Genomic DNA, 17,549 nt, shown 5'->3' with positions numbered 1-17,549 from the left:
GATTTAGAGGCAGTTATGTAAGTTGTGAACGGATTGTATGGAATAGAGTGACTCACCAAGACAGAACATAGTGCTCATAGCTGTGTTGTTACAGGGAAGTGCTCAGTGACTCAGCTATAGAAGAGTCTGCTAATTAGAACTGCTGTGCATGTGGATTTAAATGAATATCTGCCCTGAAGCTGTCCAGCACACATTCCGGCACCTCTTACTGCATCAATTACTGGGCAGGCTTTGCTTTGTGTTGGGCATATCACCTTTAAGGATGTTAAAGGAGCTCTTCAGATTTCCTTGTTATGCCTTGCAGTTTTCTATTTATTTAATATATTTATTGTTGTCCATTCTTGGCAGCTTCTGCAATGGGGATGATGGGGATGAAACACAAACTTGGTGCTTTGCCCTCCCAGTAGCATAGCAAAATTTGAGGCTTTGCTTTTGAAATTTCTTCTTCTAGTATTGCCTTAATCCTTTCATTGATATCTTCTCAGTATAGGAGTAATCCCCCTGTCAAAATTCTGTCTACTGACAGGACAAGATCACAGTTTACATCTCAGTTTACGTCTCAGTTTGGGAAGGTCTCAGTTGAACATGTTTCTAGCCTGAGGAGCCATCAGACCAAATCAGGCTCTGGGAATGGTTTGTGGGTGGTGTTGGTCTCTGAGGGCTAGCTGAGTGCTCCCGACTTACCCCAAGGTCAAGTTGGTTTTCTTTGGCTCTCCTGCAGAGACAAAAACCAGCAATCTCAACTTGCTTCCATTTTATGTTGTTACTAATACTGGTATGAATGCTAGCAGAAATATATTTTATTAAAAAATGTCTGCTTATGATTTGAGTTTTAAAAAGCAAAACGGTAGGAGGAATTGTGATGAAGCTTAAAATAGATAATTCTGTTATTGCAATTATGAGAACATACTCCTGTCTATATTCTGCAGACTTACATGTAATTGATATTTCAAATCCTAGAATAAGCCATCCTACTACATATTGCAGCCCTATGGTATTTAGCAAATAATTTCTTTCTCCCAGACATCTTGAAAGTTGTGAAAGATGTTTTTATTGTCACTGTGTATGATCATTGACTCATACCATGTGTACACATCTATAAACATAATATAGTTCAATACTCTTTTTTGAAAATTATACAACTTACTTATTTTCCTGTCTGTTTTGTGCTGGTGAACTAATTTGCTACAGGTTGCAGACTTGTCTGCTTTTGTGGCAGTGTTTTGTCTTTATAAGACCCTTTAGAAAGTGCTGTTTAACTGAGAGCTTTTGAGTTGTGTGAAAGCAGAACTGTATCTGCTGGTTAAGTGTCTTCTCTATTTTAACAGCTCCACAAAAATCCTTCTCCACTGTTACAGAAAAACATGTCTTTACTGCATAGCCAGGTTTTGTCCATCTTTCAGAAACAGCTGCATGTATTTTCTCTGTTGCATTTGTTTAAGTACATCATGTTGGGGCCATATAAAATATATGAAAATAGAAAATATAAACTACTTGGCATGAACTCTGGTGTGATATGGTCTTTATCAAGTACTGGACAAAAAGGTCAATTTTCTTTTTTCTTATGAACCTTTAGATAATAAAATGTATTTGAAATATTTTTTCTCGGAAATTAATATTGTCTCAGGTTTTCAAAAGATTTCGTAAGTTCATTGGCAGTCTTGCATTTTCAGAATAAACAAAAAAGCCTTGATATCTGTAATATCAAGTTTTTGTGATCACTGAAAAAATAGGTAGGAAAAGAGATCATATGACAGCCTTAAATAAGTAGAGGTACATTAAGATCTATTTGGATCACTTTAAAAGTTTTTCTATCCATTTGTTTCAGTTTTGTTTCCTTGCCTATTCAATTGATTATCAGATTCTTGTTAATTTCCCAGATGAAACATATTAATTAAATATATGTGAAAAATGAGTGAACAGCTGAACTGATCAAGTCTGTCAGAAGTTCCTTAGAGGGAGCTACTAAAGCTCTTAATCCTAACATGCTCTTAGCAAAGCCTTTAACATCATGCCTTGCATACCCAAACAATCCTCTGCTTGCTTTCTGTAACATTAATATTGGTTTGTGACATGATGAAGTATACCAAGTGACTTCTTCAGATGGTTTCAGGCCATAAAAGCTTTAAGGCAGGAGATAAAACTATGGTCTTCTCTTGTTACAAGTATTTTGACACTTAAACTGGCATTCCCAAAAATTAAAGAATACTTTTAATAGTTAAGGGTGATAATTTTTAAACTTTTTTGATAATTCTGTCAGGGTTGTGATTTAGGCTTTGAAGGACAGAATTCATATTCAGTGCAAACCTTTAATTGGAAAAAAAAGGTGAAATTTTAAAAAACAGTTATCACCTCTCTTTTTGTCTCAGTAGCTGATTGCTTGGACTGCATTGAAATTAAAGAACATCCAGTTAACTGTTGTTTCTTTTGCTAGGCAAAGTTAAATTAATTCAGAAGATCAGAGGTTTAGTTCAGTAGAAATAAAGTGACACTTATTATATTGTTGCTAAAGTCAAATGAGATAATTTTATCAAGGTTGCTGTGTTTTGGCATGTTTATTGCCTTCTGCAAAACAGAATTGCCTTGAGTAAAATGAGTTGGCGGCCTGAAGAAAGTTCCAAACTTTCCACTGTATTTTAATCAAATAACCGTACCTATTTCTGATGGTAGGTGGTTACTCATATTTCTTTAGTATGTCAGAGATGTGGCTGCTATTGGTCACAAACTTTACTTGTTTATGGTTATGTGACACTTGTATCAGCACATACTATTGTATTACTGTGGTTATATTATTGGTAAACTCAACCTGGTCCTTGGTTGCTAATCAAAAACTAGCTAATGCACCAGATGTTTAACAAAAATAGCTTTCTTTTCCTTTCTAAGGCAACAAAGTTACTCCACACTGCCTGAGCACTGAGGTATATTTTACAAATGTACACACAAATTCGATACTTTTATGTCAGACAAATTCACACGAATTAGTATTTCTATTTGAATTTTCATCTTCAAGTGAATGTTACCACAGTGAAGTGCTAAAAGTGATAAAGATGCATCACCAGGACTAGGGCAAATGTTTTCCTTTTTCTACTTTATTGTTCGTAGGAAGTTTGATTTGCCTTGGGTTTTCCTATTTATGCATCAGTATTACACACAGAAACCAAAGTGATTTCTGCTAATGCATTTTTGTCAGCAGGCTATCTTTTGCATCATCCTTTGTTAATTTGGAATCTTCCTTTTGTTAACTCTCAATATCACCAGGAAAGAAAAGTGGCCTTGCTACTAAGCTTTAGCAATTCATTGAGTTTGGTGAGGGCAGTCTGTATGACTTCTGCTGAGGCACACTGTGTCTCTATAGACAGAAATGTTAATAGTTTCTTCCTTTTACAACTTTGTTCTGATTGTTCAAGTTTGCAATCTGTCCATGTGCTTATACAGAGGTCCCCATTATGAATGGCATTCAAGAGAAAACTCCTGAAGATGTTTATAAAAGTAAATAATATTTAGCTCAAGCAGATGGAGACTACTGACATTCTTCCTTCACTGTTCAGAACTCTGATAATTTGAGATTTTTTTTTTTCCAAGGAGCTTAAGGGAAAAGAGACACAAACATCTTGAGCTGTCACTGGCTTTGTGTCTTGATGGATGTGATGATAAAACCATCACTGGTGAGAACAGGTTAGCTAGAGGAATGATGTCCCCAGTGTCCAACGTCAGCATGAGAACAGGGACCCTTGGAAGGATAGTGTTTCACAATGTGCTAGCCTGAACAATTTCAGTAATTGTCTCAAGTGCTTGTGGTTTCTAAGAACCATTATCTTGTGTAAAAAATTATGTGTTATAATTATAAATATTTGGAGGAATCATAAAGTGTTGGTTTTGTTTTGAATTGAGAAATTTCATTTTTAATTTCACTGATAATTTGATTATTAGCACTGTGAAGATGGTCTGGGGATGTTTTCTGGTATTTTACAAGGCAAGGTCAAGTCAGTGAACATAATTTCTCATAGTTGCCTTTTGTTCAGGAAAAATCATGTAAGCTGGAGGAGGAAATACAATATCTTGGACTTATTTAAAATACCTGTCTTTTTGCTTAAGTAAAAACTATTTTTTCAAGTGGGTTTAATTCAGCACTGATAAATGTGAGCATCATATTCTGAGAAATTGGTAACTTTTGTAGCAAATGAAACTACTGTGATGAAAATATTGTCTGATGAGTGGTCTTTAAAGTGTGATATAAAAACCAGAGAAGAATACATTTAACTGAATGTTTAGGATCAGTGTGGATGGAGGAAGACTAGAGAGGTTGATTTGGTAACAGCTGGACTTTGGACTAGGGTTTATTGGGGTAGAAGTGAAGAAAGTTTGCTGTAGAGCTGTGTAACAAACAACCAAGCAATTACTGATGTTACCCTTGATGGGGGAAAGAAGGAAAGGAGTTGAAGATGAAACCAAGATTGAATCCAGGGGTTTTGTGATTCTGAGGAAACTGGAAAAGGAGGAATTCGGATAAAGATGATAAACAACTACTTTCAGCTCCTGTTAATTGGTATATGCCCTGTTGACTTCATTCCCAGCAATTGAGAATATGGCTGTTAAGTTCAGCTTTAATGTTAAGTTTAAATTGTCAGGGAGATCTCAGGATAAAATCTCGGCAAAAATAAGTGGAGATGAAAGTTTGAGGTTATAGATCCCGAATTCCTGGAAGTGGGATTGTATCATGATCCACAGAGTTGTAGAGGCAGCTTAGGGAAGATGAGTTACCTATGAAGAAGTGGAAAAGAAAAAACCTGAAAGAAAAAGCAAAGAGAGAAGAAGAAATCCACCAAAAAGGCCAAAGGGAGGTTAAAAAGAGATTGGAGCTTTGAAAAGTAAAGAATTTGAAAGCATCCTAATTGTGAGATTACCTACAAAAGGAAAGCATACAAATAAACTGAGAGGAAAATAAAAAATAAAGGATTTTTCTTTTCTCAGTTTAACAGAAAACAGATAGATTTAATGATCTGAGCAGAACATAATGTAATATAGAAATCAACTGAAACATAATAAAAACTCCTTCAATAATTACTATTTTTAGAAAGATGTTAGGAAATGTAAAGGTTCTGTTTTCTCAGAAATGTATATATTTTGCTTCATAGTTCAAATATTCACATCTCAGAGTCTTTTATGCTTTGTTGTATTTACATGGAGAAAACTAGTTGCTAAAAATTATTAATAGAATGACTCTAGATTTAAGCTACTGCATTTAGGTAATGTACAAAGAAACCAAATAGAGTAAGATTTTTGGAATAAGTTACTAGTCTTTTACTAGATAGCTTTCTTATTTTCTCCACATAAAAATGTAGATCAGTAAGGAATATATGTGATGTAAATATATGTTTGTCATATAATTTCCCAAAGGTTGTAAACATGGCATTATATTCTTCAGATTGGCTTTATTGTCCAAATAATTCTTTAATTAAATTGAGCTCTTTTTTATTTAAAGCTGTCTTTTGGGGAGATATTGCCTTAGATGATGAAGACTTAAAAATCTTTCAAATTGACAGGACGATTGACCTTACGCAGCACTCCAACGAAAGACTTGGCCATGACACAGGTATGCTATTTCTAACTTGTTTTCATTTATTTTTCCTGTTAGTTAATTCTGAAGACAATTTGTGTTTTAAATGTGGAAAGTCAGTATAATGTCTTGGATAACTTTAGTTTACGCTTAGAAAAGTTATAAAACAAAAGCTATAGATTCACATTAGGAAAAAGAGAAGCAAAATATTTAATTTTATTCCAGCATTTCTGTTTAAAAATGTCTTGTTGAATTGAGGAGCAGAAACTGGTAGGAAGATTAGAGTCTACTCTGCAGGTGGTCATGTGGGAAAGGAAATTGTACAAAGCTTTGATTTCATCACTGAAAGTTCCTGATAGCAGAGCCCAAACACACTATGGAGAACATATGTGGTATCCTGGAGGCAAAATTGGAAGCCTGGCTTTGCAACCTCTCCTTTTCCTTTTTTTTACTGTTTCATCCAGTTCTGTACCCAGACTAGAGGAAACACTAGAATGTGTTCATCATCCTTGCTAGACATGCCTTGTCTAAAAAACCAACTATTTATTTGACATTTTAATGATGTTTCTATGCTATTGTTAGCATACAATGCATTAGCACCAGAAGCTGCAATCTGATTAACAGAGGCAGCTGGGTATTCAGACAGATAGATAAAGAGATTTTTTTTAATGTGTAAATGTCTGTTTGCAAGAGAGAAAACATAATCCATGCCTAAATGGATGTCTGTTTAATGTCTAAAAATATTTATGCTTTCACGCTGTGATTAGTAAATTGATAACTGAGAATTTGTAAACTTTTAGGTTATGATACAAAAAAAGCCAACTTACTGAGAAAAAGTCTGGAAAAAATGTTATTAGAAAATGTAAAAATTTATTACTGAAATTTGTTTTCTGTTAAGCATGTTTTATGTATGCCTGAACTGAGCTACCATAACTTATTCTGATATGTAGAAAAAAATTCAGACCAAAGAAGCAATTTTGAATTTAAGCTTTCAATATTGATATATTTAAAATATTTTTATTCATTCTAGGTAGATACTGTGATTAGAGTATTTTATGACAACTTGAAAATATACTTTATCTCCTTTTACCTCTACTTGTTTTTCCAAAACAGGAAAACTTTTGATCACATCTAGATCTGGACTAGATCTTAAAATGTTAATAGAATTAGTGGTCTCTCTGCTCTCCTCTCCTCCAAACAAATAGTTTTAATTGCCTTTGAAGATAGCTCAGGCCCTAGTTTTGTTGAAAAAATGTAGAACAACATCAGTCATTTCCCCTTAAAGTGGATCCAGTCAAGTGATTCCTTTGGCTTGCTGACTCCTGCTTCTTTTTTTCTTTTCTACTTTTGAACTGCAAAGTTGTTATTATTTTTTAATTTCCACAAAAAAATACACATTTCTAAGCATTTTAAAAATTATATTTAATTTTCTCATACTTAGTTTTTCCTTTTTTAGGTGTTTTGTGACATGCACATTATGTTTTCTTGTGGATGGTATCCTATTCAGGGTATTCAATCACCCTGTTAAGTATTGCTAATGCATATCAGTTTTTTCTACTTTTATTGCACAACAAGAGTTGATGCAATTGTGATGATCAGTGGAACTAAACTTTGGAGAAGAAACTCTCCTAAGTTAATGACTTCATAACTGCTCTCAGTGAACCCTCATCATTCTTGATCTTTCCAAAAAGAGCATTAGAGTAGTCAATTTTACACTTCACATATGTAATTTATTTTTCTAAATTTACAACATTCTTGATGTGTAAACTAGGAATTGTGCCCTCGTCTCCCCTAATTCCAAAAGAGCAAAATGCCAACTAGCTCATTAGTATTAGGTAGCAACTGGAAAAGGAGTAAAAGCAATTCTAGATATCCGTAATCTAGAATACAAAATTTAGTCTTTGTTGTACACACAATGGCAATGAATTGTATGCTTGATTTCTGAGCACTTTTTATTGTAGATTTTCACAGACGAAAGGTGACATCAGGTAGAAGGATTAGATACTTGGTTGTAAACCATCAAGAGGAAGTGATGGAGTCACAGTTGCTACTGCAACTCTAATTAAAATCCTGAGCCTCACAGGCTGTGATTCAAATTGTGTGACTGCTCCTTTTCGTGAGGATTATCTGCCTGGATTTGCAGGGTCAGATAATCTGTGACCTTCTTGGAGTATGGCTCTATCATTTCATTTTTCATTTTGTACAAGGAAAATGCATAATCACTGTAAACCGAAAACAACAGTAGAGCTGATAACAAGTATGTGTATAGTTTTATAAGTCCAAACTGCCAAAAGTATCCTCCTTATCCTGCCTGAATTATGAGAAGATGCAGTGAATAGGAATTAAAACTTTTTTAGTCTATATAATTTGGCAAGGCTGCATGTTAGACAACTTAGAGACAGCTTAGTTAAGTGAGAGACTTTTTCTTTGGTTTTTCACTAAATGAAATACACAGACTGCAATAAGACAGAAGTGTGTTTTGGGTGGGTTTTTTTCCCCTAAAAATATAGTATAACACTTAGGTAACTAATGGATTCTTTCGGGGTTTTCTGTTATGTTTGACACTTGATGCTTATAATGATTTTTAAAATATTTATTTGGAATGCTTAGCTATAAGCCTTATTTTATAAGATGAATGTGAACATGAGAGACAATTACATTAATGATGATCAATGTTCTATCCTCTGCACTTTATGTTATAGTTACCCTGTAACTTGTTGGAAAGGAATGTGTTGATCTATTACCTCATCTATTTAAAATGTTTTTAAAAATTTGGGAAATTTTTCCCAAGAGAGCCAGCAGCTATGTGACAGTGTAATGCAAATAATTAGGCACGTTGTTATTCACTGAGCAGCCACACACTCACTTGCCTTATATGGAATTTTCTCATCTGTAATATGAGTTTAAGTTGCTGTTTAAAAAAATATATTTTCTGCATAGGCATTAAAAAATTTTATAGAAAGTTGGGAAAGGCCTTTTTAGTGGTGTTGGAAGTTGCAGTCTGTGTATTTTTCCTATCTTTTTACTTTTTCAGTTGTTAAAGTAGTTTAGAAACTCTCTTGTCGTACAGCAAGTAGTGACTTGTAAAATACAACTTACTGCAGACCTCTAAAATCACAAAACTTTCAGAACAATTCTGACTTATTTAATTGACTCATATAGTGTAGTCAGTGTTATTGCTTCTGGCTTACTGGTGTTTGAAAAGCCACTTGTAGCTGCAAAAGGTTTATGTGTGAAGGGGGGGTGTAGCAGACCCAGATGCAGTAAACCCAGAAATGTGTTTTATTTCTGTAAATTGCATGGTAAATGTTAAAATAAACTACTTCCTATCTTAGGTTTTCATTCCCTGCTGTAATCACACAGACATATATGTGTATATAACTGCCAGGTCTTACTGCAGTATACACCAGCATGTGATGTTCCAAGGCCTTAAAAGTGCATTGACATCTCTATTTGCATGCTAGCAAAGAAAAATATTTCATGGCAAAATCAACTATATTAAGTTTTGCTGGATTGGTTTGTTTGTTTGTTTTCTGATGGAACTTTGGTTGTTTGCTTTTTCTCCTTCCCCTCCCTTGAAATGAGAAAATTATGGAATGCATTCAGGAAATTTCTTTGAGAGTAACCCTTTTAGCTGTCAATCAATATGGCTCGGAGGATGTCAAGGTCAGCAGGAAGAAAAAAGCTCCAAATAATAATTAGATGATGTAATTGTCATGACTTGCCTGAATAACAAAGACATGTGTGCTTATATTCATGGAATGCATATTAGAAAAATTTTCAGCTAATCATGTGTTTTTATCACATTGTCAAGAATACTTGAAATGTTTTTATGGAAATCATCGAAGAATATGAAGCTTCCTTTAGGATGCCTCTCTAGGCTAATATGGTGGCTGTATGTGTAAAATTCCACAGTTTTAACTTTTGGAAATTCTTTTCTTTTTTTTCTTTTCTTTTTAAAGGTGGCTTTGGAGAGCATGGAATGTCAAAAAAACGCGGTGCCCTCTATCAGCTTATAGAGCGGATAAGAAGATTTGGCTCTGGTATTTTCACTGTTTAAATTAGCAAGTTGCCTGATGTGATAGTGTATCATGAACATTAATGATGATAGTACTTTAGCACTTTAAAGCCTTTCTGTATTACTATTGGCATAAACAAATTATAAAATTATTAGTGCAAGAATAGTAATGAAGATATTAGCTCTTTTTGCCATTTTTTGAGAGTTCTTCTTCCAGCATGGAATCTGAAAGCTAAACCACATAGTTTTAAATGTTATATTAAAAATTGCTTAACTTTGTTTTATGACTGTGTTCACACTTATGGGCTACACTAATGTCAATACAGTGTCTCTTCACTTGAAGTAGACTATGCTGCAAAGCTGCTAATTTAGTTTGTTTCCTACTTTTTTCTGGCTCCAGGTGGGGCATTCTGATGATTCATACTGTGAAGCATTTGTGGTGTGTTGTGCTGAACAAGCATGTTTTTATATTAATCATACTCTTGTCAGTATGAATGTAGTTAAATTGAGCAGTACATAGAAGTGGAGTTCCCCCTAAGTCTGGCTGAGTTTACACTCTATATTTGATGCAAGAAGACATAACTTTAATGTTGTGTGAAACCTCACTTCAAAAAGGAAATTATATACAACTCCATTGTAATTGCACCACATTGTGTTAATCAGAGCATGGTAACTGCCTTTGCAGAGGTGCTTTGATATATAATCTTCATTCTTTAAAGGAGAATTAAAATTTTAGTATTGCATAAATTCTTGTCATCTTTTGGGTGCAGTTTGGAATAAATTTCTTGCTTAGACCTCTAAAGAGCACAAATAAAAATAATTTGGAATGGTAAAACATCTAAATAAACATGTGCTGTGGTTCAGGAATGACTGCATACTAAGTGTAAAAATAGTTTTCGGTAAAGAGTCTGCCTATACTGTAGACGCTTTGTGTGTAATTTGTTTTGTAATTCTCATTTGCACACTCATTTAATTACAAAGATGAGTCATTCTTTACCTGTTTTTCGTTGTTTTTTTTTTTTTTTTTTAACCCTGGAATTTTCTGTATAATTCCTGGTACAATTCAAGTTACATGTTGGTTGTCACAGAGGCAGGCTTTTCTTCCTCAGTATCAGAGCTTCCTCCCTGCCTTGTGCTGTCGCGTCTTCCTTGTCTTCCTATTGCTGCTCTCTCAGCCTTGGGGCTGTGCCGACATTCCTTACCATGACTCTGCCCTGGAATCCTCCCCAGTTCTGACATGGTCATTAACACTTGAGTGCAGCTGGTACCACAGGGGATTCTCTCAGAGGGAAAATATAATCTTCCACCAGGAATAAGAAAAAAGGCTTCAACTGCGTCGAGTAGGATTTGTTAACCACTTTTCGAGGGATCCATTTTGATCAACTGGCCAGATCTACAAACCAACTTACAAATTGTTCAGAAGCACCTGTTCTGGTGTCCAAGTCCTTGTCTAACTACCCTTTTCCTTTTCTGTTCTCACAGTCAGTTTCAGCTTATTTAGAAAGATTTGCCTGTAATGGGATGAATGATGATAGTATCCCTGAAAATGGTAGACACTTTTTTCTCTTGTAAAGAAATTGAGTAAAACCTACCTGTGGGTTTCCAAGTGTTAGTTTATGGAAAATGTATGATTTCTTACTATTCAGTGCTTTAAAGATGGTCATTGTACTTGCTTTTTCCAGATCATACAATAAAAATGAAAGGGATAGTGAATGTCTTGATTAGTTTGAGTCTATCCAAATTGTGACATTCTTTGCTGGAAAAATCTTCATTTATTTAAAAAAAAAGGACCAAAACAAAAGCTGGAGAAAATTAAATGCAAAAAACACCACCACAACCACAAGGAGTGTGATTTCTTAAATATTTTTATTAAATGAGAAAATCTAGTTGCACTTACGCAATGCACATTCCAGTTGATAAACATATGTGCAAGATTGTTACTCTAGATATATTCCAAAAATATGAAGATTCAGACTTCATGTCTTTCTCAGAAAACTGTGTAATAATAGACTGTCACTTAACAGCCATGTCCTGCTTTGAAAGGGTATAAAGAAATCTGAGTTTGACCTGCTAGAAAAGAATTGCACCCCGTTTTCATGTGTGTGTGATGTCATTCAGTGTTTTAATTATCATTGCAGGTTTTGAGCAAAATAATACATCTAAAGGAAGAACTACTGTAAAATTCTCAGGGAAAAATGAGAAAAACCGATTTCCCAGAGCTGCAACATCACGAACAGAAAGAATATGGCCAGGTGGTGTCATTCCATATGTAATAGGTGGAAATTTCACTGGTAAGCTTTGTGCTTTGCATGAAAAGAAAGATAATTTTTTAAAAATTGCCTACCTTTTTTTTTTTTAATTTTTAAAAGTGAAGTCATGCTATGGAAGTCAGTAGAAGGGTTTCTGTTGGAACAGGCCTGAAGTACATCTGTTTTGAAATATTAGTCATACTTAATTGTTTTCAAAGGCAAACTACATAATAAAAAATGTATAGCAACATTTTAGAGAGGGAAAGCTCTATTTCTTTACCTAATAATTCTTGTTGCACATTTGTTTCCATGAGCCTAAGTAATGGAATGTCAAGGCATTTTTTTTTTAATACAGTATATTTAATATGAGAATATCTTCAATTTAACTGGTGTGGAGTGTATTCTTCTAAACTGATTTCATGTAACAAACTGACTCAAATGTGTTTTGTCATTCCTCAGTTTGGTTTTCAGATGGGTACACACAGACACTGTATATGACAAAAAGAAAGACTGGCTGCCTTACATATAAAATTCTTACCAGAAAGCCATAGAAAAAGTTAAAACATTTGTTATCCTTGGAAAAGGTGAACAGGTCAATATCAATGTGGTTGTAAGAGATAATTTAAAACAAAAATTGAGTAAGAAAAGCAAAGAGATAAGGGAAAATATATGAAATACAGAGAACCAAAAGAAACATGCAAATGCTCACAGATTGTATATAGAGAAACCAGAGTAATTCCTTTCAAACTGACAGCTACAGTCAGGCTTTCAGTTTGGGAATTTACATAGTACTGTACCAAATGTGACCTTTGCATTAGGATTAGTCTTCTGAAATAACTGTAGGAAGTTAAGTGAAAGCACCATATTAAATATTTTGCCTTTTTCATAATGAAAGATAAATTCTAAAGCTTAGAAAAAATGTCTTAAAAGAAAAGGGCAAGATGGGATGGAATAACCTTTGGTTTTTAGAATCTGATGTGATTTGAACTTGTTCTTTTTACAACATTTCAAGTTTTTTTGTCTGTAAGTTTTAAAAAGGTTAGATTTTTTGTTTGTTTAATTATCTTATGTTTTAACCTGCAAGGCGAATGTATTTCTGTTGGCATGTTCTTGCCAGATAATACTCTTTGTGAATTTTCATCTCAGAAGAAATACAGATATATTCTCACATGTTGCCTCTATGTCAGTAAGCTTTGTCTTTTGTCACACAATGAAATTACATTGTTCTGCTCTCTGAAGTTTTGGTTTGTGCTGAGTGTTGGCATGGATGATTCTGCATCTAGGGGATAGTTCTGATCTTTTCTGAATGTATTTCTCATTTTAAAATCAAATGTGTGCTTTAAAATCAAAGGTGTGCTTTTACCAAATTCTGAATTTCCCACTTTTGGTGGATCATTTGTTTTCTGAGAGATTTTGATGCAAAGAAGGGGAGACTGGTCCCTGTTCACGACAGCCTTATTTTAATCAAACGTTTTTACCAGTATGCCTATTGGCATGGCTTAGATTAAACTGGTGTCCAGACTTGAAGGCTGTAGGATTTTTTAAAATTTTTTTTTGTTTTTACTAGATAGATTGCTATGATGTAAAGTTAATCAGTTTTGCTTGTTATTTTACTTTCTGGTTTTTTGGGCTTTTTTTTCTCCCCCAGTGTGGTTCATTTGATAGTTTCATCTGGGAATCTGCTTAGTGAATGTTGTGCTGATGCAGGCACAAAAGCAACGCTGTATTTCTTCTGCTGTCTTCCTCTGGTGTAACACAGTCATGATCTTTATGGCAGGATTTGTATTTACTGGGGTGTGTCAGGCAGCGTGAGCCCCCTTGCAGGCACATCCGTTATGACGAACTGATGGCCTGAGCATCCCTTTAGCTGGAATCTTGCCATACATGGGACTACTGGGACACACAGGGCTTTGTGAATCACTGACTACTTCCAGGTCCATATTCCTAGTACTGGTTGTAAGAAGGAAGGTGCAGCTGGGAGGCTGCTGTGGTTTCACCTGCTGCCATTGCCGTTGCAGGCACGCAGCGCGCCATGTTCAAGCAGGCCATGCGGCACTGGGAGAAGTACACCTGCGTCACCTTCATCGAGCGCAGCGACGAGGAGAGCTACATTGTCTTCACCTACAGGCCCTGTGGGTAAGTGTGCACCAGTGGGAACACACAGTCCTGCTCTCAGCCACGTCTGTCAGCTTTGCACCCATAAGGGAATATAAACTTCACAGGAAAATCAATAATTACTGCATTTCAATGATGCATGTGTTCTGCCTGGCTTTTAAGTTCTTTGGAGCAGGTATGTGCGGTAACTTTGTAAAGTTGCACTTCTTTGGTCTATTTCTAGATAAAATCATCTTAATATAGACACATATAGGTATGACTTATTTCTTGCTTTCTGTCATGCTTCCAATAGTCATATGTGTTGTTCTAAAGGTATTTCAGGTTTATTATTTGTTTATTCTTACCTTTCCCCATGTCACATATTTACTGCTGAATTAAATATGGACATCTACCCCACATCCCTTTTCCTTTGACTCTCATATTGCTAGACTATCCTTGCCCAGATTTGTTTAATCACCAAATTTATGGCCATTTTGCAGATTCCTTTTTCTGGGTCACTGATGTGTAAAAGTGAACAGAACAGGTTTTATTACTCAGGAGTGCAGCTTTCCATTAATCACCATGCTCCGTCTTCAGATATTACTACTCACAAATGCCTCTGTCAGCTATATTTGCTATTTATTCCGCTCAGAATTCTTAATTTTATATGGCGCTTAGTGAACTTCCTGAGTGCACCAAGTTCATTTCCCGAGAAGAGCGCACACTGCCTATGGAAATTCTGGACTTCTGACAGTCACCTCCTGTTTGAGTTGTAGGCTCTGCAGTGAGCAGCTCTCTATCTTACTGACTTCCTGATCATTAGGCCCTTTGCATGTCCACTTTTGAATCATAATGGGATAGGGTAGCGAAAAAAAGTTTTGGGACCTCCTTGCATTGTAGGAATGATCCTGGATGTATTTAATTTATAGCCTCTAAAACTACATGTAGAATTATCTGTTTGAAGCACCCATTGTATTTTTCTTAAGGTATAGGACGGCATAATAAAATCTACTCCTAGGCTACTTTTGAAAGTACAAAAAAAGCATTGCCTTTGCCCCTGAAAATCTCTGAGCCTCAGATCCTTGCAGCAGGGGAGCTTATTCTGTCATGTTCTTGTGCCACTGTAGGTTTGCTGTAGATCCCCCTTAGAAACAGTGCCAAATGAAATGAACTTTTGTTCTGAGCCAGCATGGGCATTACTTTAGTTAACAACATCCCTGAGATAGGATTCACCCATTAAGTAAGATTCAGGGATACTGACACACAGTTGGAAGAAAAATGGAAAGCAGAGAATAATCATGATGGTTCCCTTGCACTCACAGAGACAGAAAGCAATTTAAATGGAAGAGTGTGAAAAGTGTAAGTGTTTTCAGGCACTTTAGAAAGAGATCTATGGGGGTATCTGCCAAATGTAAATGCTACAACTTCAAAATACTCAAGGCCAAAGGACAAAAAAAATCTCTCCAGCCAAAGAATTGTTGCTTAGGCTGCTTGATGTTTCATGAGATCAAATCACTTCAGGGGAAGGCAGGATTATAACCAGCTTTAACCAGAAGGTTGGAATATACTCAGTATCCACCCTCAAAGTCTAGATTGCTCTTTGTCATTAGTGTTGCTTAATTGAAGGGTACTATGCAAAATACAAATAATTTACCAGGGCTGTAACAAGTTTAAAATAAAACCAAAGAGTGTGGCTATGAAAAGTCCATCATTGATGAAATAAAGCCAGGCCAAACAGAAGGGACAGCTGAATGATTTTTCTGGGGACCCACAAATTGTTTCAGGAAGACCCAGATAAATAGGGACATGCATTCTCTGGGTGAACAGGAACTGTGCACTACCCACCAGCATCCAGTGCTGACGCAGGATTTTCCACGGAAAGAGCCCAGACTGAAGGGACACCAAACCAACTGCAAACACTCTCTGCTGCATGGCCAGTTGCATTGAAACTGATCTTCAGCTCTTTCCCATGGCACCCTGCTGTGCTGGTTTGTTAGCACATTGTGTCAGTATTGTTTGTAATACCATGGCAGCGAACATTCACAGATGGAGGAGACTTTATTGTACTTAGCACTGTTGAAATTAAAAGCTCAATGATAAACCCTGCCCCAAAAAGCACACAGTCAAAACATAACACATTAACTGAAACAAAGTGGATAGTCCTATATGTGGAAATTCAGGTGGTAGTATCTACAAAAGTCTCATATGACAGCATTAGCACACTAGCAAGTGAAGTGTTACTGAGCCTTTGTAAACAATAAGGATATTTTGGAGTGTAATGCATCACATCTTGCAGCAGTTCATGGGAAGATCATCCCAGAAGGGCAGTGATTAAAAAAGCATATTTGAAATATAGCAGCTGGTCACAAGAGATGCATGACTTTCTTAAAGTTGAGAGGTTCCATATCAGCAAGGAATGAGAGATAAGTTTTGATTATCATAGACCCATAGGACTGCAAGGCATCTCAGAAAGATGTCCAATGTATTCTTAAGACAGAAACAGTTATTCGTATATCATTGCTGATATATACTTATCTAACTGGGTTCTAAAAACCTGCAGAAATGAATATTTCGCAGCCTTCTAGGAATTGTATTGCTTCAGTGTTCTTAATATAAGAATTGTAGGAAGTTTGGGCAGTGTTTTTTGTCATAGCTAAACAAGGTATTTTTTATTGCAATTAAAGGACATTAACTTTTTTCCCTATAGTCATAGAAAAGAAATTCCTTTTACTTTTTGAAGAAATATGTTCTATAGTTTGATACTGTTGTTAAATCTGTTCTATATTCTCGTGGGCTAGAAAACACCTAATTCATTTAATATTTCCTGGTAAATAATGTTTTCCAGGCTTTTAATCACACTGTTCTTTGAGATTCTTTTCAGCTATTCTACATCATTCTTGAAATTGATAACCCCACAACTAGGGCATATTTGTCCACATGAGTTGTCACTTCTGCTGAGCCAGTGCAAAAACACTTGTAGCCTCTCTGTCCTCTTAGGTACCTAAGCACAGTGCCTCCCTGTTTCTCAACAGCTGCCATGTTCAGCACATGGTTGGTTGGGATCCTATTCCAAAGAAGAGCCAGAGCTCTTTCCGTCATTGGTTCCAGTCTTTACCATTTCTGCACCCTTTCCAGATCTCTTGTATAATTTCCTAAAGTTGCTTGTCTTCATGGCTTTTAGCAGTGTTTTCTATGACTGCAAGCTTAAAAAGTGCCTTCTCTGTCTAACTTCATGTAATATTCCAGCCAGCTTTATATCCCCCTTGATATCAACTTCTGTAGTTTGCTTACAGACAGTTTGGAAAAATGTCAAAAGCTCTATGGCTGCATCCCTTCTTTCCATGAGAATAATTTAATCTGCTGAAGTCATAAGCTACAATTATTTTTCATCATGTGTGGTTTATTTAGCCTGAGTTTGATAACAGTTAATTATTAAAATCTAGTTTAATAATATAGCTGAATCACTAACTCACTACTTTGAAATTTTCTAATTAGTGATAGTAATTTGTATCCATAAGTTGCAGATGTGAAAGTAAGAATATAGTATTAAGATACTAGTGTTTGTGATTCTGCTATCAAGCAGTGTGCACTGGAATAAATATCAATTACAGCAAGTATTTATGCATCTAGT

The 17,549-nt window shown here is 35.5% G+C and overlaps 1 protein-coding gene across 1 annotated transcript in view; it reads left to right on the top strand.

The window, feature by feature from the left end:
* The window catches only part of TLL1 (tolloid like 1), a 126,985-nt gene that overhangs the window by 51,706 nt on the left and 57,730 nt on the right, over positions 1 to 17,549 (top strand). Inside the window, exons 2-5 of the mRNA XM_030947157.1 lie at positions 5,483 to 5,593; positions 9,520 to 9,600; positions 11,714 to 11,866; positions 13,843 to 13,960. Of these exons, the coding sequence (XP_030803017.1) occupies positions 5,483 to 5,593; positions 9,520 to 9,600; positions 11,714 to 11,866; positions 13,843 to 13,960 (463 nt within the window). The remainder of the gene's footprint in view (positions 1 to 5,482; positions 5,594 to 9,519; positions 9,601 to 11,713; positions 11,867 to 13,842; positions 13,961 to 17,549) is intronic.

This window comes from Camarhynchus parvulus, chromosome 4, assembly GCF_901933205.1.
Source record: "Camarhynchus parvulus chromosome 4, STF_HiC, whole genome shotgun sequence".
NCBI classification, from domain to species: Eukaryota; Metazoa; Chordata; class Aves; order Passeriformes; family Thraupidae; genus Camarhynchus; species Camarhynchus parvulus.
This window is presented reverse-complemented; position numbering and strand designations above follow the sequence as displayed.